The 25,883-nt window shown below is 33.9% G+C and overlaps 1 protein-coding gene across 3 annotated transcripts; it reads left to right on the forward strand.

The window, feature by feature from the left end:
• Nucleotides 1–4,801: 4,801 nt before the first annotated feature.
• Nucleotides 4,802–24,888, forward strand: LOC123525696 (solute carrier family 35 member F6-like). Of its 3 annotated transcripts, none has more exons than XM_053521785.1 (14): nucleotides 4,802–8,348; nucleotides 10,338–10,585; nucleotides 11,049–11,119; nucleotides 12,541–12,608; nucleotides 13,414–13,478; nucleotides 14,264–14,325; nucleotides 15,159–15,238; nucleotides 18,513–18,651; nucleotides 19,172–19,266; nucleotides 19,885–19,929; nucleotides 20,397–20,577; nucleotides 22,174–22,256; nucleotides 22,511–22,553; nucleotides 24,079–24,888. In XM_053521785.1, exons 2-14 carry the CDS (start codon nucleotides 10,488–10,490, stop codon nucleotides 24,285–24,287), a joined length of 1,239 nt encoding a protein of 412 aa, XP_053377760.1. In that variant the 5' UTR covers nucleotides 4,802–8,348; nucleotides 10,338–10,487; the 3' UTR covers nucleotides 24,288–24,888. The 3 variants fall into 3 exon arrangements, with proteins under 3 accessions (XP_053377760.1, XP_053377756.1, XP_053377771.1); XM_053521781.1 differs by having other exon boundaries at nucleotides 4,802–5,769; XM_053521796.1 differs by having other exon boundaries at nucleotides 4,802–5,683.
• Nucleotides 24,889–25,883: the final 995 nt, after the last annotated feature.

Here is a 25,883-nt window from a genome sequence, read left to right on the forward strand (position 1 = left end):
ACTGTATCAGTAACTAACGCCAAATGCGCTGCCCCCAACATTGTTCGTACTCGTTTCTTCCCTTGTTTACTCCCCCTTTGAACTCTGCGTCAATTCAGATTTTGTAGACAACCGTGAATGTTAAAGAATCACGTGTTTACCTGTGCGATTCTTTGTTTTTAGGTATCATATTTATGATTTTGGTAAGTATCTGTCAGTATGTTTTTATCTAATTTCTCGAAGAATTTATATAAACAGCTTGGAAACTTGACACTACGTTCGTACTCATCCGTACTCCAACTGCGTGTCCGTACTCAATATAACTCGAATGTAAAGTTATTATTCTTGAAATTGTGATCGAGTCCACCAAATTGTGAAATGATATGAACAATTATTGGTACTTTTATGTTTGTAATAATGAGAGATAAAAAAAAATCGCTTAAAAACCTTCAGGATGTGCTTTTGATAGTGTTATTTATTTCCTGGCCCTGGATACGGATATTTAAAACATGTTTACCGTTTCCAAGAACAACTGGAATGGTAAATAAAAAATGTACCGGAATCGTCAAGTCATCACATATGAAAACAATACATAAATCGTCGTGAAATATATTTTTATGCAAGAATAGCGACAATACACGTTTGTTTTGTGTATTAACGTCTGCAGAAGCCCGCGGGATTGTTTGTGACCGAGACCTTCGGTCACAAACAATCCCGCGGGCTTCTGCAGACGTTAATACACAAAAAAACGTGTTTTATCCCTACATTCAGAGACTTTTTGTCACGCATTTAATGTTGAACTGCGATAGAGGTTTACATTAATTCTGCCGTATAGTAGAGTGCCAATTTCGAAAGATCTAGACAGGTTGGACAAAAGTACCAAATTTTGTAAAGCGATAGCTTGGGACAATATAAGACTTTTGGCTGTAAGGGCCAAGGTCACAGCTTATTGGAATTCTATTTTTAGAACATTCAAAATGGCCGCCATTTAAACAAATAGCTATTTTAGTAAAAGTTAGTTTTTATCTTATTCTTGATACATATTTATGTGTAAACCGATTCATACTTACTCGTAGTGTCAAGTGATGCATTTTTATAAAGAAAGGTCATGCCACATAACGGCCTGTCCGTACATTCGTCCGTACGTACGTTTAAACTGTCTTCTTTTTTAAAACCGTAAGATTTTACAAACATACATCATGAGTCCTGTAATGTGCTGCTTGATCTCGATTGATCTAGAGGTGATAAATATGTGTAAAGACTATTTTTTTGTAGAAGATATGTTTCATTTTGATTCGTTCGTCTGTCTGTCTGTCTGTCGCAAAATCGTGTCCGCTCTGTATTTTATTCATACCGAGACCACGGTAGCTTGGGACAATATAAGACTTTTGGCATTAAGGGCAAAGGTCACAACAGTACCTTGGAGCACTATAAGACTTTTGGCTGTAAGGGCTAAGGTCAGAGCTCTTTGGAATTCTATTTTTAGAACATTCAAAAGGCCGCCATTAAATCAAGTAGCTATTTTAGTAAAAGTTGATTTTTATCTTATTCTTGATACATAATTATGTGTAAACTAATTCATATTTACTGTTAGGGTCAAGTGATATATAATCATAAAGTTAGGTCATGCTACATAACGGTATGTCTTTATATTCGTCCGTACGTACGTTAAAAATGTCATCTTTTTTAAAACTATACGCTTTTACGTGTATGCATCATAAGCCCTGTGACGCGCTGCTTGATCTCGATTGATCTAGAAGTGATAAAAACGTGTAACGACTAAATTTTTGTAGAAGATATGTCCCATTTTGTTTCGTTCGTCCGTCTGTCTTTCTGTCTGTCTGTCTGTCTGTCGCAAAATCGTGTCCACTCTGTATTTGTAGTCATAATGAGACCACATGTGGAACGCAACATAAGTTTTATATTACTGTTGAACAATGTAGACCAAATGATATAAGGCAGCATTTCATGTCCACTAGGGCCTCAAATGACAAAACTATGTAGATGCCAATTCCATTCATCCTTCTATTGAAATAATGCTATACTGGGAGACATGGTTCATTTTCATTTATGGTTCTTTTGCATCATATACATGTATCTAATAATAAGCTTTGATCTTTGGTTTTGGTAGTTTTAGCATCGCATTAACACAACTCTAGGTCATACGGCGACTAAATAAGCTTTGTGATAAGCTTTGTAATTTCCATAATAGAACACATATTACATAATCATATTTGCATAAAATCTCTATATTCAGATAGTTTTATTTTGATATTGCAAAGTATCAATATTTGATCATATCTATATGCATGTATCTTGAAAAGCTTTATTGTAATGGAAAGTTCAAACGTTTCTTTAATGATTATGTCTTTATTTACTGGATTATTGTTGTAATTTATCATTTAGAGATGTTTACATGATTTATATGCACCGCTTACTTCATCTTTTGCATGAACAAATAGTTACCTCAAACAAATTTAACCTTACTTGCAACTGAAAGCTTTGACCACACAGGACATTTTTCCTGTTCAAATCATCAAACCGACGTCTTCTGGTTTGATACTTTTCATGTTTATCCCGGTCACATATCATGTCAGAGCCTTCTGGTACTAGAACATTTTTGTTGGGATAAGTCACTTGTTAAGAAACTATAGGTAAGGGAAGCGGTTGTCTAGAGTTTAAGGTGTCGGCTGCTCAACCCAGAGTTTGATACCGACATGGATCATAACCAAGCCTTCTCAAATGACACCGGTACTCGATTTTCCAGGGAAAGGATTCGAGTGTGGTTCAGATAAGCTTCTAGCTTTCATCACAATTGAGCTTAAAGATAAATTAGTATAAACTAAAAAGCTATAGATATTCATATAGAAAAGAGATGGAATAGATGTATGCACATGAATTTTGTGATCACAATGATTTTTTTTTTTTTAAAAAGCCTCTTCTTTTATAAAGACATTCTCTTCTGTATGGTGATTTAAAGCCAAAAGGAGATATAGATAGATATAGAATGCTGACATTTATAACTAAAATCTCCCAAATAATTATAGATTATATCATCAGAAGTATATGCACCTTAATGACATATTCCTTATGAATAAATGGAAATACCTTGCAACAAAATTGTAAAGCATAATGAAACAATCAAAGCCTTGCTTGCAGCATACATGTATTGCCTTTTAAATACTTGGAAATGTACCACTTAGATTAATGATCACAATTCCTTCTTAAACGACAACAGCATGTCTTAATAGATTGAAAGCAGCATACACAATCTGCATCAGCAATAAAAGAAATGGAAGAAACTATTTTCCCTTTATCTTCAATGTTAATTTAGTATGTTTTCATCACACTGGCTTAAAATGGCATTGTTCGGGCAATTAGCTAATTTACTTCAGATATAGGCCTACTTAAATTAATGATTGATCTATACATAATTCATTTATAAGCATAGCATTCTTTCTCAACAAGTAAAATGCATAAGCTGTTATACAATAATCATCATTACATTGATTAATAAAGCAACTTGCAGTTAATAATGCTCTGAAATGACCTTACACCGAACTCTCTAACCTTGAAATAACACCTAATATGCATTAAAAACTTTGCCATAAGGTAACACATTTGTTATAGATAATATAGGTACAAGACATTAAGAAATAGGTACATGTATCAAACATGATTTTGAATAGAGATTAAGAAAATGTTTTCCTAAACCATCTTTAACACTTGTTCAACATGCCTAAAGTACTTTTCAGTAGGATATTTTGTCACGCCTATTTAAGTGAACTTCACTGTGTTAAAATTCCATAATGTTAAAATCCGATACAGCAACTCTCAAAAACAAAGAAAACATGCATAATTACGTGATTGGAAAAACACTTCTTTCAGTACTGCACATGTATTTATCCTTTTACATAAAAGAAAGGTAATAAAAAATAATGGACTCAGTATTACTTTATACTTTGTGAATCATACTTTAAATACCTTTGAAAAATATGTCATTAATAAAGTATCAAAAATAAGATTTAACAAGTTATTAATATATTTTATGTTCATAACAGCACATGCGGCAGTCACATTTATTTTAAATAAACAAAGCCATAATAGCCCTTTAAGCAGTTAAAACAAATCGTTTCTATACATTTTTTTTTGCATTTGAACAGGGTATTTCAGGAACAGTCACTTGAATATTACAAAAAGCAATAGGCATTTAACAATTCATAGAAAAAGATAATTTCAAAAATCTTTAAAAAAAACCTCAGATTTAGCCAAAACAGCTGTTCTGAGATAATATTATATGAATTTTGCGACGGACGGACGGACAGACGGACGGAACAAATAATAACATGCTTCACCTAAAAGTTGGTGAAACACTTTTTTTAAGCTGCACCAATACATAATTAAAGTCAAGCTGCACATTACGGGGCTCATCTTATAGTTATAACCACAAGTATACTGTTTATAAACGACATTTTTGACGTACAGACAGGCGAATTTACAGACAGACAGACAGACGTGAAAATTGACATCACTTCCTGCAAATGTATCACTTTAACTCTAAGAGTAGGTATGAATCAGTTTACACATAAATATGTATCAAGAATAAGATAAAAACTAACTTTTACTAAAACAGCTATCTGTTTCAATGGTGGCCATTTTGAATGTTCTAAAAATAGAATTCCAAAGAGCTGTGACCTTGGCCCTTACAGCCAAAAGTCTTGTATTGGTCCAAACTACCTCTGTGCAAAGTTTGGTACTTTTGTCCGGTCTGTCTAGATTTTTCAAATTTTATGAAGAATTGGAACTTAGCTAGTAGCGGTCACCTACAGGTATTACTGAAGCAGCTGTTCATGTATCATAACTTTTTATTAGTATAAAATACTCGTACAATTTTGAAGGAATGGTAAGTATAAACGTGCAACAAGAAGTTTCTGTCTCTTAATATCATTAGAAAGCAGCTGTCAACAGTTTGTTTTTCTCATTTTGTTTTAAAAATGCAATGACGCTGCAGCTTATGTGCATATAAAATAGTAATCCAAGCAACTGAAACGCAAAATACTTAGTTTGCAGCATTCATTTCGCTATTTACATTTAAAATCAATTTTTCCATTGTATTGTAAAAGCTTTTTTTTTTTTGCATTTAGCTGCAATGTTTCGAATATAATACAAATGATATTATATAAGGGGCCTCCGTGGCCGAGTGGTTAAGGTCACTGACTTCAAACCACTTACCCCTCATCGATGTGGGTTCAAGCCTCGGGACGTTGAATTCTTCATGTGAGGAAGCCATCCAGCTGGCTTACGGAAGGTCGGTGGTTCTACCCAGGTGCCCCCTCATGATGAAAATATGCACGAAGGGGCACCTGAGATCTTCCTTCACCATTAAAGCTGGAAAGTCGCCATATGACCTATCATGTGTCGGTGCGACGTTAAATCCAACAAAACAAACAAAACTGATATTATATACTGTCAATTTTACACAGTAAACATACTTTGACCGCCATTATATCTGATAAATCTTTTGAAGTTTACTAAAATTTCTTCATTGAAGTGTCTGAATGATGAAAGGGTCATGAAAGGATATCAAAATTATGTTTATATGTCATCCACTTTTTGCACTAGTGGTAAAACTTACTTTGACATAAACCAGTATGGTAACATCTACATTTGTGCACGGTGAACATTTACAGTGAAAATAAAGTGCGTGAGTACAATAGAAATTATTATATGAATAAAAATTGTGTAATATTTACTAAGCTGTAGGATTGGGAGTACCAAAGTCTGCATAAGGTAAATATAAAATATTTATTTTGACCGTATCCCATAGTATTAGATATGCATATGAAACCGAATGTTTTATCACTCACTGAACTAGCTTATAAATAAACTTAAAAAGTGGAACCTTTTAACTGAATGACTGAAAAATCGAGATCTGATATTTTCTTAAACATGTCGTCCTAAGTAGGGGTCCGAAATAGATGCAATAATTTACGTAATGATATTTGTAACAGTTTTTATTGAGGGGAGGAGATTGCGGTATGTGGTATTTAAGATCATACAAATTAGTCAAGCTACAGCCCTGTATTTACTTCTGAAATTTACAAATCTACAAAATACAGTTTACTAATATATGCACAAACACTGGCAATAGCTTCATACCCTCGCCTGATCTTACTTTGTTTCTTTCGATCCTTTATCCCCCATTTTTAGGCTTTGATTGCAAATGTTGCTTAGCGCAATGAACAGAGTGAGTGTGCCACGCTACGCCCCCTGGGGTGACCTCTACAGGCTGATATTTTCGGATGGAATATTGAACACTTATCTGAAATGCGCATTTTGAACAACCGTAGTAGCCTACGATACTGACATATCTCACATACGTCACACAGTTGTGACGTCGTAGATATATGCTTGTTCCATAGTTTTTATAACACATCTATTCGAATAATTCTTTCCAAACCGAGATCAGATTTTTGAAGAACGGTTGGTAATTCATACAGCTAAGGCAAAACAAAACCTGGTTACCAAAACTAGTCGCCTTGCAAAAAATCCACCGAGGCTACTGAGGCAGAAAAAAACTCACCGAGGCAGAGGAGGCAGAAAAATTGACCGAGGCAAGTGACTCGGTTGCCTCAGTAGTCGCTACGGCCATGGTTTTGTAATAATTATTACTATTTGAGTATCCCTATTGATTTTGTAAGCAATTTTTTTCACTTTTATGTAAATAGTTAATGCCAAATTGTCATAAGTATGACACATTACGTTTTCACATCCTTCACTTTTATTCACATAGTGAACCTTAGAACTATGGCATAAATGCGTTTCAACTGACTCATTTTTTAAGTATCATTGTGTATGTTATTGTCAACTGAAGAAGCTTATTAAAGCGAAACATGTTTTGACAAAACTGTGTTGGTTTATGAATTTTCAAAATCATTTCAACTGACTCAGACATTTTCACGTTAGTGTTTCTTTACATTAAACTTATTAGACAAGTAGAATAAAATTATGCGGAGCATTCATCGAGTTTAAAAATATCACTCTGAAAAGTGTAATATTCTTTTTATCACCTGTGAGCTTTCCGTGCTGAAACATCAGATTGTCTTCTTTATCTGTCTATGATAGACCAAGTCAATTCGACCGACGACTTAAAACGACGTCAAGTCAAAACTTTATTACACTAGTGTAATACCAAAATTATGTAATGGATCTATTTTACGACGTCAGACACACGGGTATGAAACGTTGCCTGCGGCACAAAATGTGCCGCACTGAAACGAAGGCACCGCGCTTCCGACGGCGCAGGCATTGCGCAGGATGTTTACAAAAATAACGAGCAATGCGAGTAAAATTGAAAGTTTTTGGTTATTGTCTTTTTCCAGTAAAAGCTTTTTAGAAATCGGGGAATGCAGCGGGATGTAGTTGTGTCTTGCCGACAAATCCATGCGCAGTTTGTGAAGAAATATGTAATATTGTTTATTTTGCGCGTGTTTTTCATCGGATACAGTAACATGAAAATTACAAATGAAAACGATCACATGATAGTACTTTAATTTTTCAACGGAATTTCATGTTAACTAGATCCAATGCTTTTCTAAAATCAAAAGAATACAGCATCAGTTATCTCTACAAAAAAAATCCTGAAAATTATCAACAAGGTTAGCATTAAAAAACAACATTGGTTTCTTTACTCTAAAGTACTTTACAAACGCCATCTTTGTATTTTGAAAATTTGATTCTGGAGGATTTTTGTAATATATATATTTATGAAATATGCATAAAAATAAAGGTATAATGTGGTTATTTGACATTGCTGAACGAAGTTGTGTTATTCTATCATCTATTTAACATTTTGCAAATAGCAATACTAAACGCCATACTTTAACAATTTAAATGGTTCTCGTTTAATTTTTCATAAAGGTTTCGTATTTGTGCAGTTTCGTTCCTTTCATTCTACGACGAATAATTACAACAGAAATCTTTCATATAAATCATCTGTAATGCGTTATTAAGTAGTCTGATTTGCAAACTTAAGTCACGTGGCATGGATTAGTCCATGTCACGAATTTGTTCTTAGTAATGCATTCGCCGAAAAACAACATACTGACCAGTTTGTCCAATGATGAAATGATGAACTATTTGACGATACATGGATCTCCGATCTTTGGAAGCATAAATTTTATAACAAGTACGAAAGTTACTGCAAAATGCAGCAAAAGGAAACTCCACGCCAAACAAAGAAGTGTACGTAGTGCTGATAGAACATGAGATGATATAATGATACTGGTGTCTTCGTTGAAGACCCTAGGCAAACAGTCAGTCTCTTGGGGTTTTCGTGAATGTTGGAGAAAAAGCACTGCCTTTGTAGTGTAAGCAGGATTTTTTTTGTATTTATTGACTGATCATGATCCATATGCAAAATTGTCCCCTAAGTGTCAGTATATGGAATGAAATGTATTGCATACACAATGTTATGCTTAAATTCAGACTTACGTAAACCTTTTTAATCCGAAATTACCGAGTTTCAAACTTAGCTTAGATGTTATCAAGACCATTATTCTGATAAATGTCTAATCAGGAATGGGGACTCTATACAATACTTCTAAGATCAGTGATGAGGAACGACCAAGATGTACAATGAATGAAACACAACAAACATTTTATCCCGCATATGGGCGTGAAACTCACAAGAAAATTATAACCCAAGTGATCTATGTTGACGATGACGTTGGTGTATTTACTTTGAGAATTAGAGATTTACTCCAAAATGACAATGTCGTGTGTTTGTTTGTTTTTCTTTCCTTTTATTTTTTTTCTGAGTAATTGAATATAATTGGGATAATCGGCAGGTTTTAAACCTGTTAATGGAGATCAATTATACTCAAACCGAGTTCAACGAAAAAGTACCTTTTGTACCAAGAGTTCATAGTGCTGCTCCTGGCATTTCTCTTGTAATTGTTGAGCAGCAAATATCATGTCGACTGTCCTGTTTCTGACACAGAGCAATAAGTCCTACTTTAAATGTTTCAGGCGGTTCAGTAGGACAAATTCGTTGCATGAAATTGACAAAAGAGTGATCATCTATGGTTGTCACCATCTATGGCTGCCATGTTGACTGCCCGCCGTGATTTGAATAAACCAAAATTTTCGATTGAAATGCTTTTTCGGCGTGCCGTATTAAGCACGATTTTATGACCTCGTATGACCTTATGCCGCCTGAATAATGTACCAATCGGATTGCTTGGTAAGGTATTCTCGGTATTTTCAGCCATAATGAGAAATTTTTTTGTAAGAGTGGTGCTGATTGGAGGAAAGGCTGAAAATGCTTTACTCTGAGTCATATGTGACACTGAGTGAAATGACAACGCGTTCGTCATCTATAACCTCTATAATTACAGCACCATCGGGTTGTATGCGTACCACTTGAACAGGTGTACGTAACCAAATATTCATCTGCTCATCCGGACATATTTCTGTTTTGTTTAGTTTTCTTGTTAAGTTATTTCTGTTTTGTTAAGTTTCCTTTCCTTAAGGTTTGTTTTTTACAAAAAGGTTATTTGTTTTATACAGTCATTAACTCTGACCCTGTATTACAGCAACAATTTCTAACCAGTGCAAATCATTACTAACCTGCAACAACATGTCCGATACTGTTAAATTTTAGGCTCTAAATTTTAAATTAATCTTTCCGGTGAAAACAGTACTGTACATATTTTGAATGATAGATAATAAGCTGAAGTAGGGTAAGGGTTCATGTTGCTTCCAAGAATTTCAGAAAGTATAGAACGTATTTCAATATTGTTTGCTTACTGTTACCATCTTTTAAGCACCAAAGGCTCAAAGTGAGCTTTTGTGATTGTTTGGTGTCCGCAATTTCTAAACACAGTCTTCTTCAGAACTACTATCCTCATTTATACAAAACTTCACAGAGGCCCTTTCAACATTGCCAAAAGATTTAAAATACAGGTTTCTGTCCGTACATAACTTGTGCTTTAGTTACATCACGCCGACCATCTTTTTTTAAAGATATTTCTTGTTTAGAATAGTCTTAATTCGCCGATGATTATAAAAAAAGTCTTTTTTATAATCATCGGCGAATTAAGAATATTTTAAAGAAGCATTTCAATCGAAACCTTTGGTTTATTTGGTGACAACATGTGTAAACAATTTCAATAAGATAAATATCAGTCAAATCACGGCGGGCAGTCAACACGGCGGTCATTCGTCCTGCCACAGGGTACCTGTGGTTGTCACATGAATGAGATCCTTCTGAAGTTGTACATTTGGACTACTGAAGCATCCTCTAGCTCTCAAATAATAACTCCTTGTTTCAATACATTTGTTAACTTCTGTTGCAGCGGCGTTTGCTTGACCTAAAAAAACAGCTTAGTGGACTGAAGTCATTGATGATTTCTTGTGTAAATGTGTAAAATGGTTTCATCATAGATGATAATGGGCGTTTGAAATGTACCTACGTATGATGACACGTTAGGACGATACGAAACAGCATGGCGAGACTGACATGTATGCAGATGGTTTTGACGGCGGGTATGCTTGTTACAGGGAGTATTAATACACTGTGCAAAAAGGCCCAAAACGATTGTGTGTAAGTTTATAACATACCATTAATTAAATAATATCTACATTATTTTATTGAAAACAAATTTCAAATGTTTATGTTTAAGAAGGAAATATTTAAATTATACTCTTAAAATAAAATGAGTGTTAGTCGCACATATTAATCAAAAGACTATTTAATGCTGGAGGAAAATAAATATTGAACTTGTTTTTAGAAGCGTTCGATCGCTATCTACCAGAGTAATAAACCTACAAATAACCCCGATCTGTAAAAACGAACTAGAAGTAGTTTTTGAGAAGGAGCGCTCTACCATGTCCCTACCAATTACCTACAACAAGACAGGCTTAAAGCATACATGTTTGTTCCTTTTTCCATCAATGTTAGACATCTTAACTTCAATCTACATTCATACCAAAGAAATATTCTGCATGGGAATTGAACTATGGGCATTGAAAGAATAATATGTATATGTACGAATACTAAATTGCAGAGTGAAGGGTTACAAGTCTAACGAGCATAGTTTTAACCATCCTTGGTTTCAAACTTGGATGCTGTGCACAGGTAAGTCATAAGGGTCTTCGTTTAAGTACAGTTTCGTGTTGTCTCCAGGATTGATAGAGAGAGAGAGAGAGAGAGAGAGAGAGAGAGAGAGAGAGAGACAGATTATCACATTATAAAAACCAACATCATTACAAACATACATTCAATTATATCACAGAAATAGCTATGTCTTATATCTCAGATTGATATTAAAGAAAAATGGACTAGCTCTTTTATATAGATAATAAATAAATTTTGTGACATTTATATCACAGGATAACCCATAAAGTATTTCTGCTTATTTTCAATGGGGTCCTTCATATACATTGTATATTGTAATAAGAATATAATAACCGGCTGTAAGTTACTTTTAATTCTTCCCTATGAAAAGCCTGACTGTTTAAAGTATTTTAAACTTTGAAAAATGTTTTACTGAACACATACATATAAAAACAGTATGCTATGTACATTAAAAAAGGACACTGTCAATATTTAATGTAACTGTATAACCCCGGTACACTTTATCGTTGTAATCTCGCTGATATGCACCCTTTAGAAATTTTGTCCTACAGAATTTTGATGGTTCTACCAAGGTGCACATGCCTGAATACTCGTGGACTCTTCCTCTTGCGGTATATCGAGAAAGTGTTCATATTATGACTAAACAAAACAAAGAAATCAGGCATAACAAATATTAAATTACACAAAATTATATTCTCGTTTGCCTTACGTGGAATACTTATAGCTTTGTATCGAGAAATATTTTTGGAGCGCAATATTCTCCCGCTGAAGAACTCGTGCATATTTCCCGGTGCAAAGATAATAACCTTTTTATTACAAACGCATCTACACGTATAAATATTATGTAAATATCATATATATGTTCAATAGCCTGAATTGGATTGACAATACTGAACTAAATAGAAAAAAATAGTGCAACAACACAAACTGAATTACGTCACGCACCCGATATGAAATTCAGGCGTCAGTGTATGGAAAAATATTGACGTTTCCGGTACCAGTGAGACTTAACGGGGAATAGAAATGAGTATGTAATAATTGCAAGTATTATGATCTTATGCATATTGTCTATGGTTAGGGTGTAGGCATTTGATAGTATTGTTATTTACGTGTGAGTACATGCTTAACATTCTTCCTCAACTTATTGTTGAGGTAAAATATAAATTCTAGATTTATTGCAATATAGAACAAGAACATAAAATTCCAGCGGTTGGTTGCATACCAGCATTTAGCCGGTAGAGATGTTCCCATTTCCACAAAGAATAATTATGTAACTGTTATATTGGAACATGTTTATTGCATTCTTTTGCAACATAATGCAACAAAACAAAATGATATTTTACGTATTTTATAGAACCTGTTTGTATATATGGAAAGGACACTAAAACCTTTTTCCTCCTTTCATATCGCTTACATTTTAGCACAGGCGTTGTGTTTGATAGGATTGCCTATACAAAGAAGAAGGAACTTGCAAGAATACAGGAAAGAAGTAAGTTGATCTTTTTGCGTTATCTCAAACGAAAAAGAACATTTTCTCATGGAACTATCGTCAGAATGCAAAACATTTAGAGGAGCGATTTATAATTTTTCAGAAATGAAATGTTTTAAAACCATTTCATTGGATACACGAATCATTACCTGATGTCTTTGCCTCTGAAATCTTAAATCTACCTATGAAAATATTTTACGAATGATAACATAAACTTTCAAAATTGTGATTGTACACAGAATGCCTAACTGTTTTTGCTGGTTATACAACACATAATAAAAAAAACGGAATTTTTCTCGGATTTTTTTTAACTTTCAACAGCGAACATCGTCCACCTTGTATATCACAATCGTTTTGTAAGAATGATAGAATCTACATAAGGTCTGTTTTCATGCAACAATTTTCAGATACGAAAATAATTTACATGTATCCACTCCAAATTAACATTAACCTATGCGAAACTTAAAAATTATAAACGAATTATTACATTTCACCCTTTTTTTATAGCAATACCTATTTAACAAAAAATTGTTGCTGTATCAATTCTATTTTATCCATTTCGTATGGGTTTCCACAGCAATGCATCCTCATTTTAAGCTTCTTTCTGTTTTTCAGTTAATGTTCGTTTTGTACCTTTGGAAATTGACACTTTTAAACGTGTATATTTGCATGCAAATACTGCTGCTACTACTGTGTTGATCCGCATGGAAAGGTGCAAAATGTATTTAGGAAATATTATTACTGATGAGTGAGAGAAAAAACACGACCAATTTGCATATGCTGCATACATTGTTATATATTATAGATCGCCAAGAACGAGGTTAAAGATGTGCAAATCAAAATTGAAACAGGACCTCCAGTTCATGCAAGGTGATTATGAAACTTCAGCTCATTTGTGTCTGAAATGACATCACAATAACATCTAGAAATCTGAGTAAAAAAAAATTAATATTGCTAGAACTTAGGGAAAACACAGACAGAAACTTCTGAATTACTGTACAGTAACCATAATCCAAACCCTGTTTTGGCAGATAGCTCATCTGTCAATTGGCAATAATTTTAACATCCTGATATATAAAATAACAGAATTATAGATAATATTGTTTTATGATTTTCAGAGATATAAGGACAAAAAGTATGATTATATAAATACTTTTCCGTAAACAGAAGTTGATATCTTGGTAAAAATGAATATTCTATTTAAAAAATATGCACTGTTTGTTAATGAGAACTGTTTTTATAGATTTTGTTTCAAAGTGATACAACGTTAAAAACATCTTTGTTGGCTAGTTTTGTAGTAAACTGTTATGGATCAGTCTATGTATTCACCAACGTATATTTTGGAAGCACCTAACAAAAACATTCAACATTAATACTAATGTCTGACATTTGATCTTAAAGTCAAGGTCAGCTTTCAGCATCCATATTTTCGTGTTCAAGAAACCTAAAATTTTAGAAGTTAGACAATATCAAGGCAAATGAGCCGTGCCATGTGAAAACCAACATAGTGGCTTTGCGACCAGCTGATAAGTGTTTACACTGAGCATATTCTAAAATGTACTTTTATATTCATCGACATGCAAACATACTAGGATACAATGCTAAGATTCAAAACCTGATCCATATTGGTGATCTTTATATTTTGTATACTTCAGACTGTGTCAATGGATTTTGATTATACCAAGTTGTTGTTCCCTAATCTCAACATCTCTGTGCGGTAAAGCTGTTAGTTTATAACTGAGCCGCGTCATGACAAAACCAACATAGTGGCTTTGTGACTAGCATGGATCCAGACCAGCCTGAGCATCCGCGCAGTCTGGTCAGTATCCATTCTGTTCGCTTTCAAAGCATATAACAATTCGAGAAACTGTTAGAGAACACCATGGATCCTGACCAGACGGCGCGGATGCGCAGGCTGGTCTGGATCCAAGCTGGTCGCAAAGCTACTATGTTGGTTTTCTCATGACGCGGCTCATATATTTCCACTCGAGTTATTTAGCAATTACCAGACCTAATTTATTTACATATTTCAAAACTAATGCTTATTTGCTTGTCTGTTTAAAGTATACGTGTATATATCTGAAGTTTCATCATGATTCATTAAACTTGATCTAAAAGTTAGCTTGATAAATATTTGTTCCATTGTTATTATTATTTCTGGTCGTCTGGGGTCCTAACATCTATTAAATGTTTTATTTAATAATAATAGTTATTACTTTCTTTTTTTTACTATATACGTGTACATATCTGAATTTTCATGATGATTCATTAGACTTGATACATAATATGGTTTGATAAATCGTTTTTTTTTTCAATGTTGTTGTTATTTCCTGAAGTCAATTCGATATAGTTTTATGCTAGAAGTCCATTTAGTCCGGTGCTAAGTTTCGTTCTATGCTTCCAAAGGATGTCCTTATAGATTCATATACTTTGGAAAATGTAATCAATCAATAAGTGGTTAATTCATTACAATCAATGCTATTATAACTAATTGTTATAATTAGTATTACCAGTATTTTTTTACATGTTTTATGTTCCGCCGATATACAGGTATTGGCTTACTTTATGTTGATGCTTCCATCATGTTGATGCTCAGAGGATCGGTTATCATATTTACAGGAATTTGTTCCGTGAGTATACTTTATATGACTAAAGTTACAATAACGTTATGCTATCATGTTAATATCATTCGTGTACAGTCCATAAAATTATAGTTTAATCATATTTTATTATTATTATATATATATAGTAGAGAGAATTTATACGAACTAAATCACCACCACAATATACCAGACCAATTACGGCAAAGCGCCTAACAGTACAAACGAACACGCAGCAAGTCCACTAACCCAATAAGATTAGTTTCGGTGCTGCTTTATATACGAGCCCGAATTGTACTACACATTGGTACTGGTTCAACATTTGCATATATATACTCAAATCTCTGTTTTCATGTCTCATAAATCAGCAGTGACATTTTAGTCTTTTTAACTGATTGGGACCAGAGAAGCTATATTTTCTCTCTCTGAAAGTAAACTGGATCTCAAGGATATCGCATATATCATATATTCACACATGTATACATCACATTTAATACAAGCATTAAATTAAATACATACAATGGGTTGGGCCACAAGTTATTCCAACATTATCTAGGGCCCTCCCCAGGAGTCCATAAAATAAACAAACGTGTTTGTAAACATGGACGGATCCAGACGGAAGGGGAAGAAGCATTTCATAGAAATATTTCGATGGCAAAATACAATACATATCGTAGCCCTGACCAACCTATAAACCGGGCCAGTCTATTTTATAAGTACAACAACATGGTTGACCCATTTAAACGAGCTGTATAGTGGACGCAACTTGACCCTGATGGTTGACCTTTGTATTATAATACATAAAGAGGCACAACCTATTATTGAAAAGGAGTGCATTGTATACAAACTTACTGCATATAAATATACATGGATACCCTAAGCACCCCTTATTCATACTAATGAAATAATCGATATGAATAATCAGCCTAAGGTCACCCATCGCGGTCAAGTTGCGATTTTTATAGCATGTCATTTTGTTTTGTTTTGTTTTGTTGGGTTTAAACTGGTGGCTATGCTAAGGAAAGCTTTGGTTGTGAAAGAGGAACATGTTATACCTCATCGTTAAATGATTAACTTTCCTTATATGAAGACCGTAAAACGTTAACTTAAATCAATCATGCATAGAACTCTACTCGTTAATGTTATTTATTCATATGCTTTATGGTTATTTGATATTTTAGGATAACAATAAAATTATTGTCATATATTGCGTTAATTGATACTTATATTTGAAAGTGTCAAGGCGCCTTACACAGTGACGGTGCTGAATTTCTTAGCTCACCTGAGCTCAGAATGAGCTATTGTGATCGATCACCATCCGGCGTCCGTCCGTCTGTCGTCCGTCCGTCCGTCGTCCGTTCAATACTTTCCTTTAAACAACATCTCCTCTGAAACCGTTTGGTGTAAGTTGATGAAACTTGGCCTGGATGTTTCTTGGGTAGTCCCCTTCTAAAATTGTTCAAAAAATTGAATTCCACACAGAACTTTGGTTGCCATGGCAACCGAAAGGAAAAATGTAAAAATCTTCTTGTCCAAAACCGCATGGCTAAGAGCCTCCATTTTTGGCCTGTGACATCATTTAATGATCCTTCTTGAAGGTTGTTCAAATTATGCCCCTGGGATGAAAACAGGCCCCGCTCCGAGGGTCTCCAATTTTACATAGACTTATATAGGGAATTGTTTTAAAAATCTCGTCTGAAACCGGAATACCTAGGCATTTAGGATTTGGTATGTAGCATTGCATTGTGGTCCTCTGCCAAGATTATTAAAACTATTACCCCTAGGTAAAAAGGAGCCCCGCCCCAGGGGTCCCAACTTTTACATATACTTACATAAAAAAAACCTTTAAAAATCTTTTTGTCTGAAACTGCAAAGCATGGGCTTTTGATATTTAGTATGTTGCATTGCCTAATGGTCTCCTATCAAGATTATTCAAATTATACCCCTGAGTTGAAGAGGCCAAACCCAGGGGGTCCCAAGTTTTACATAAACTTATATAGGATTTTTAAAAAAAATCTTCTTGTCTGAAATCACAAGGCATTGCCTTGTGGTCCTTCACCAAGATTGTTCAAATTATGCCCCTGGGTGATAAGAGGTCCTGCCCTGGGGGTCCTAATTTGTACATAGACTTATATAGGAATATTTCTAAATCTTCTTGTCTCAAAGTTCAAGGCCTAGGCTTTGATATTTGGTATGCAGCATTGCCATGTAGATCTCTAACAAGATTGTTCAAATTATGTCCCTGGGGTGAAAAGAGACCCTGCCCCGGGGGTCACTTATTATATGAGTTATATAGGAAAAATACTTCGAAAATTATTTGATCGTATTTCCTACATTGTTTAATTATAATTACCTGATGACCTCAAGTAGTTAAGGGTCACCTGACTTTGACCTTGACCTACTGATCTACTTTCTTGTTTTTTAAGATACAGCCTTGAAATTTGGATGACACGTTCAGATTTGCACACCGATCTTAAAAAAGATTCAGTGACCATGAACGTGACCTACTGACCTACTTTTTAAATATTTTAGCATCGCCTGCCATTTGACATTTGAAACATGTAGCTCATATTACTCAGGTGAGCAATTCAGGGTCATCATATTATATGAATGTTTTTCTAAGGCATCTGTCATAATTATCCTGTCATATTGTATTTATATGGTTGTATTACAACAATTATTAAACATTAGGATGACTGTCATATTTGTATGAGTACATTACAACCATAGATCCATCTACATAATGATATTTGTATCAACCTATAGAATAACATGTTGGTTTAATAGAAACATCTTTGTTAATGAGATTGCTAAATCAAACATTGAATACGATTGACTAGACCCTGTGTTGATACAATTCATTAGTACTATACTGTTATATTGGCATAAAGTAATTATTCGGATAGCGGTATTACCCTTTGCAGTGCAATTCCCTCGCGATCCATGTTAACCTTTGATTATTCCTGAATAAACATGTAGTCCATTAACTGTAAAATATACCCAAATACAGTGAATATTACATTTGTCGGCTGTTTTATGTCCTTGTATCACCGTGTAAAATTAATATCTTGCGAGACATTTGAAAGGGATATAAACTTTACCTAAGTATCAAAAGTGTGACATTGTCACAGAACATACGTCTGGCGCTTAGTAACACATCTAATATCAACAATGATAATACACTTCATCCCGTTCCATACTTCAATGCTACGGGGCGTCTTCGAACACGTTGGACATACTTCTCTTCCTTATATTTAGACTGCATTAACATCAGAAAATAATGTATAGCTATCGATATTTTCAGGTAATATTCCTGAAAAGGAAATTGAAAGTAACGCATTGGTTAGGTATGATTATTGTTATAGTCGGTTTAGTGTTAGCTGGCTGTTCAAGTGTGTTAAAAGGTCAAGGTCACAAAACAATCGGTGGGAATACAATTACAGGTAAATGGATTTATTAGGCATTGTTTCGATTACAAATGCTATTAAACGGCTTTTTAAAATGATTTTTATCTTATGTTTTATAAATGAACTGTCTTAGAAAAAAGGACTTACGGAACATATATTTTCAGCAGACTGAAAAATTCATACATGTCAGTTTTTCTGTCAGGGCGAATTTAGGTCTGTACATGTTATGTGTTGTTTCAATTAATCACCATAGTGTCTCTTATAGTGTTTGCTGTGTCGATCCGCTTCAGAAGTAACTTATGTACACAAGTAATCACAGGCACACGGTGTGCAAGGACTGAACTATCAGTAAAAAACGAACCTATACAGACCTGCATTTTTGTTAACTCATTGGTTGCCTATCACTTATTATTTCAATGTTATAGTTATCAAAGCAATATAAGATGTATATCTCCACGTTTATATCATACGGACCGTTCAATGTATCGAGTATTACAACTACGACCTACTTGTGGATCTGGTGTATAAGAAGCAAACATATATTTTGTCTTTACAGGTATAATACTTATCGTTGTTGCTCAGGTCATAATAGGAGGTCAAATCACTCTAAAGGAGGCAGTTTTAAAAAAGAGGAACTTACATCCACTGCACGTAGGTATACAATCTTGTTTCGTGTGGTATTCAAAGCATTCCCTGGAGTAACAGTGTAGGAACATTTTAGAAGAAATATTTAGCAAGAAGTTGAAAAGTACCTGTAGATGGTTACCTTTAATGGTTTTATAGAAATGTTGAAAAAACAGATAGTGGTGCGTATGTTATAAAATGCTGGACAGTCTTAATCACTTTACTTCTTGTCTTTTTGAACACATGTTTCGATTCATTATCCAATATATATTACTCTCCGTGTCATTGTCATTACAGCAGCCACATCATTATTATTATAATTATATAGACTTACGTGTAAACCATATAGATATACACATAAAGAAAGGAGGAGGCGTCTGCCCTCATTAAAGACATTATAATAATATATATTATTATTATAGTATATAAATTATAATAATGTCGTATTTTCTACAATGAGGACAGACGCCATTCCTGTTCTTGATGTATATCTCTAGATGGTTTAAACGTAAGTGGTTTGATTATTATTTGATTTTTATTACCACTCATTTCACTTTTCGATTTTCATGATGTTTTGAAAGCATTATAAGGATAAACGGGCATACTACTTTATAACTTAATAGTGTTATTAATTTTTCCCTATAGATTGTTGGCATGGGCGGCATATATGGATTTACATTAATGTCTTTTGTAAGTAAGCTTTACTTAAATTTTGGCACTTTTGCACAAGTTGCCAGTGTCATTCAATTATCTTTCACATCGTGCTATTCATATAGACATTTCAGGTCCTTTTTGTTGAGAATGACTTTGGAAAAAAGATATAAGTAATACAATGTCACAAAATAAAGTTAACTGTAATACCTAAGCATATTGATATAAAATAGAGTTTTGGCTGAGTGCGAGAATCGTTAAATCCATTTTAATCTATAAACAGAAATGACAATAATACACAATGTTCATAACATGACATTCATCTGCGTGCAGTCATTACTTTCGGGTATTTCAATTTGATCACCTTATTTTATAAATACCCACAACAAAAGCTATGATTAGAACTAAATTTTAATTAAAACATCATTATAGATTTGTCAATAATGTTTTCACTCGAACTTTGCCTCGATCATTGTTGCAAGATGTTGTATGTTTTATGATTACAGATCGTGTTGCCTGTTCTGTATTTCATACCTGGTGATAATATACATGGAAGTTACGAGAATAGTATTGATGCACTGTACCAGATTTCAAACAGTTACCAACTTATGATATTATGTCTTGTTTATATAACGTCTGTAGCATTCTACAACTACTTTTCCATGGCTATATTAAGAACACTTACCGGTACGTATTGTTAGATCCATTCTACATAGATCCTCTACAGCATCTCATAATTAACTTTGAATTGCTATTACTGTATCACTCACTTAATATGATGTCTCCTCACAACTTGGTAGATACATTGATTTTGTCTTGTCTTTCAGTCTGTCTGTGTTCCGTCCCTCAATCTGTCTTTCAATCAGTTTGTACATATCGTGACGTTAGACAGTTTCTTCTGATTCAAAAGTTTGTCCAGACTACTTTTGGATTTCCACCAAACTGTGGGAATGTTCAGTACCATCGCTAACTACAAATATCGTCGACAACTACCCGTTAGCTATTTGTTGTCGTAGTTATTTTTCCTAATAAATCGGTCCGGACTACTTTTATACCACTGATAGGATATGAGTAAACCTTTATAGGATCATCACACTAGGCTTAGCTGTGTGTAGGTTTACGTTTAGTTGGTTGAATGATTTTTGAGAGTCTCAAATATATAACTGAGCCATTTCTGAATTGTACTATTTGTTGAATTTCTGCCAAACTAGGTAAGAAGGCTAATTTTCATATTTCTGGCATTTTACTATTAAGTGATTTTTGAATGAAGGCCCCTGGTCTCATGACCACTGTCAGGATTAGACTAATATAATTATTTTTAAAAATGGTCAGTACAAGTAAAATCTTAAAGAAGATCTTTTGGAAGCATAGGAAGTGAATAAGCAAAATAATACAAGACTCGGTTTAATCGAGAGGTAATTGGAATACAAAATACCCCTCACACCCCCAACACCTCTGTTGCAATCTCCATTTGTTTTTCCGTTCGTCTATACTATACGTAATCAGTTTACATGTTAGGAATATCGTCTAAGACAGAAATCATTTCAAATATATAGATTAGGTGTTTTAAACGTAATTTACTGTAGTCTGATATTTGAAGCTATAAATAAGTGTACTTAAATGCTTAAAACTCACCAATCTACTTGTATAAGTCCTCTTAAACTGTATTTTGCTTCGTTCCATGTAAATAACACAGATTAAAATCAAATCAGTATCTATCAAAACGCTTTTAGCAAGTTGCAAACTGAAAAGTTATGTTAATTGCTTCTTTAGATTTACATTACTGAAACCTTATGGCACATCAATCTTCATATAAGTGTGCTAATGTCAGGCTTTAAACGACAGTGTCTCCTAGTAGCAGGAAGTGCAACGCCCTAATTTATAATGCTTCCTTACTGGAATATCACGCCGCACACGCGTAACATCTAATATCAAACTGGCATGAAATGCCCAGTTCTAGAACTTAATTTCTAATTCTAATTTTAGAATCTTAATTCTGGACGGAACGCGGGGAAGCTTCTAGTAATATTTTTTACGTCTTTGGTATGACTCGCCTAGAGAGTGAACAAATGATCTCCTGCACTCGAAGCGGGTGCTCTGCCACAAGGCGGTTGATATTATAAAGGATGTGTATTTAATATTATTATAATTGTAACAGTATGCAGTGTTTGCCATCAACTGTTGTAAGAGTATCACAATAGTATTCCGCAATATACATTGAACGTATGGCAGTAGACCAGGTAAACCTCTAATGCTAATATACCGTTCTCTTCCTATATTTAGCGGTGCACAAAACGTTGATAGATGCTTGTAGGACCGTATTCGTTTGGGGAGTTGGTCTAACCATCTACTATGGTTTTGATAAGGTAATGTGTTGTCAAAACATATATATTTATTGAATGACATATTTCACTCTGTGCAATGAGTTCTTTAATTGGCTTTTTCAGCAGAAAATGATAATTGTCATCAAACATGTTTACTTTTAGTTCCACCCGTACAGAATGGTGTATACATTTCGGTGTTGTTAAAGTCCTCATCCTTTTATTTACAAAGAACGTGTATCAATTATCGATCGTATAATAATACAAGTATTTTCATCGTTTTCTTTATACATTTTTAGAACTTTGGAGAGCCTTTTGACAAAGCGTACGGGATACTTCAAGGTAAGCTATATAAAATCCACTTTTTCGTAACTTCTTCTATATCCATTTTGATTTGATATCACAGATTTAAAATGGCAGTAAAAGAGCTTTCAACGATTTTGAATTTTTTAATTATAAAAATATGTATTATTATTTATCTGAGTATCAAATAAGATAAGGATTGGTGCTAGACTGGAACAACGTCAGGTCCTCTCAACAACACGTCCTAATGAGTTGTGTAATAAAATATGAGAAAATATTCTGTGGAAGCATAGAGCGCAACCAAGCAATATGATAGTAGACTCGGTTTCATTGATTCTGTTCATGTGAAATGTGCAACACCCCTCAAGCTTAAGCGGAATTCTGATGTAGTACAAATAGTATACTCAATGCTCCCAAATACCAGGTGATATAACAACACTGAGCTCAAGGACGTGGGGGAGGGGGTGGGGTTATGATATTTTGTCCGCGTCACTTGCTTTCTGTTTTAGATAAATCTTATACAATAGGAGTTAAATATTTATACATAATGCCAATACTTTTAAAGCTTTAGACTTTTTAAAAGAGTGGTTTGAGCCTTATACAATAGTTTACAAGGTAATAAAATTTATGAAACTGTAAAATTATTGATACTGGATGGAGAAATGCCTATTTTTGGAGCTATATCCATTTTTTTATCTACATTCAGTTTATCACTCTCTTTATTTGCTATAGGCGGGTCCTTTACACTGTTTTAGAGACCAGTATCAGATTTGGTCATTTTCCCTTTGAGTTCCTCTACAGCAAGGCATAAAATTTCTAGATCTAAAAGTCGTTGTTCTAGTCACAAGATCAAGGAAACCTTAACTTGTAAAAAGAAGTTATACTTATTTATATTACCTTTGCTTCTATTTAAAAAGTATGATTTCAGCATATCTAAAATACAATATACTCATTGTTAGATTAAACTAGTCTTACACAAATCATATTATGGACAAAGTATAAACACTTACGGTCTCAAAACACATGATTACCATTCTTTCAACGGTAGTGACTCAGTCCAGTTACGGCTGCAAATAGGTAATTATGAAACGCCGCCCTGCGTAGTGTTTCTCTTGCATATGACTATTGTTTAGAAACGACCTCTTCACAGATCAGACCTTGTAGTTTTATTTTTGAGAGAAAAGTGGATAACCGTGCTACTTTGTCACAATATTCACCAGATTTAACCCTAGCGACTTTTTTTTTTCCAAATTTGAAAAATAAAATTAAAAATACATCGGTGACCGCACTTTTTAGATGTTGGTAGGCATTTGCATTGGTCATGCTACAGTAAATGTTAAGGATACCTGATGAATACTACGACGAAGCACCCAAATAGTGAACTGAATTTCACCAATACGTATTTTGGTGAATATTTCATTACAGAATGAAGACCGTCTTACATAGGTGTTAACTACCTTCACCCGATTATATTTAGAAATGCATCGTAGACTGACCTTGGTGAATCAGTATGAGCAAACAAATTACTATGCAAAATTTAGTTTGAATTAAATTCTCATTTCAGTTGATGGTTTCTTATTTCTGATGATCGGTACAGCAATGTATAACCAGCTTTTAGACCTGAGAAATTTTTTGCCATGTTACAGTTTCCAGTCAGAGGAAATTAGAGATGTTCCTTATGGATTTAATCAGCAAAGCACAAAACAAGATGTTACTTACAATGTCGAGAAAAGTGATAATGAAAATACAAAATTGTTGACCGAAAGAAATTAGTTACAAATGTGAAAGCAAAAGAAACTTCTTGGCTCTCGACATGCTCGGCCTACACATGACTATAGCCTGTTGATAGACAATATGCATACACATAAAAATGTTGTTGTTTTTTTAAACACATCTATTTAATAGTTTCATCTCTGCCATTATCATTATGCATGGATGAAGTATTTCCCGGATCATTGTGATATTATTGTTGTGATATTGCTTTCAATCATTATGTTACCTGCCTCTTACGAAACTGTTTCTGTCGTTCTCACGGATGACATGGTGTCTATGGTATAAATACTCACATAATCCGAGTTTTAGTTTTCATGCTTTTAACTAAATTACGATGAGATGAATTATTTATCAGTATATCACGTTGTTATAATTTATTTCTTTACCTTGCTGCACGACAGAGTCTGGTGTTAGTGAACTGAATTCAAAAGTGTTCTTTTTTATTCATTGTGTGACTTTCATACAGGTTATTCATTCAGATATTAGATACTTCTATACATTGCATATTCATTTGTTTAAACTTTGAACATGAATATGTATTACTTGCATGCTATTAAAATCATGTGCTTAATCGATATTTATGTAGTAAATTTTTCCTCTTTCGATTTTTTTAGTTTTTTTCTTCAGTTTTTTTCTTAACTTTCCATTTTGTAAATTAGTATAATTTAAAGAACCATAACTCTGAAAGTTTTAAATTAAAACAGAAAAAGCAGCTGTTTGTGTAGAGGTAGAGCACATATATACATGTATATATAATTACATGGTTAGTAAAACATTGTTGCATATGAATATATTCTTTTAGAGCTATAACGGTGGTAATAAAAAGAGTGGATTCAGTAATAATTTCTACTATATAAATTAAAAGTCCAATACAAATATATTGTATATAACAGTAAGAAAAAAAGGAAATACAAGAATTTAAATTAATTTGTTTTATGTTCTATTACCCTTTACATCTCTATGAAAAATCTGTATGTTTTATTTGACATTCGGCAGATGCACAGAAGATGCAGAGTGTAACCGAAGAGGTGAAAGAATTAATTTCGGAACTCTAATATGTATGTACTTTTATAATAATATAATGTAACACAATTCTGTGAAAAGTGGCGTTCTGGTAGAAATAAAGCCATCAAGTTCAAATAAGTGAAAATGTTAAGCGACAATTCAACACAAATTGGTAAAAAAGCGCCGGAGGTCGCTGTTGGACGGGCTAACTAAAATGGACCCGAATGCCAATGAACACGGAACCTTCAACACAGTATAAACCACTCCTCATCTTTGACGGAGGCCGAGAGTTTAAAATACATAACAATCACTGAAGAATGACAATATTGACTCAATATACGGGGAGACTTTTTGTGGCCGTCACAGAGCACAAACAACACAATTAGAAGTCACGCTGAGTTTGGCACAGACGATTTACTATCTCTATTCTCTTATTCTTTATCAAAGTTTATGCATATTTCGTCAATAGATGCATTACGAGTTCTTCTTGGATAAAATATTCTATATGATCCGCGCCATGAGAAAACCAACATAGTACGTTTGCGACCAGCATGAATAAAGACCAGCCTGCGCATCCGCGCAGTCTGGTCA

Source organism: Mercenaria mercenaria, chromosome 1 (assembly GCF_021730395.1).
Source record: "Mercenaria mercenaria strain notata chromosome 1, MADL_Memer_1, whole genome shotgun sequence".
NCBI lineage: Eukaryota > Metazoa > Mollusca > Bivalvia > Venerida > Veneridae > Mercenaria > Mercenaria mercenaria.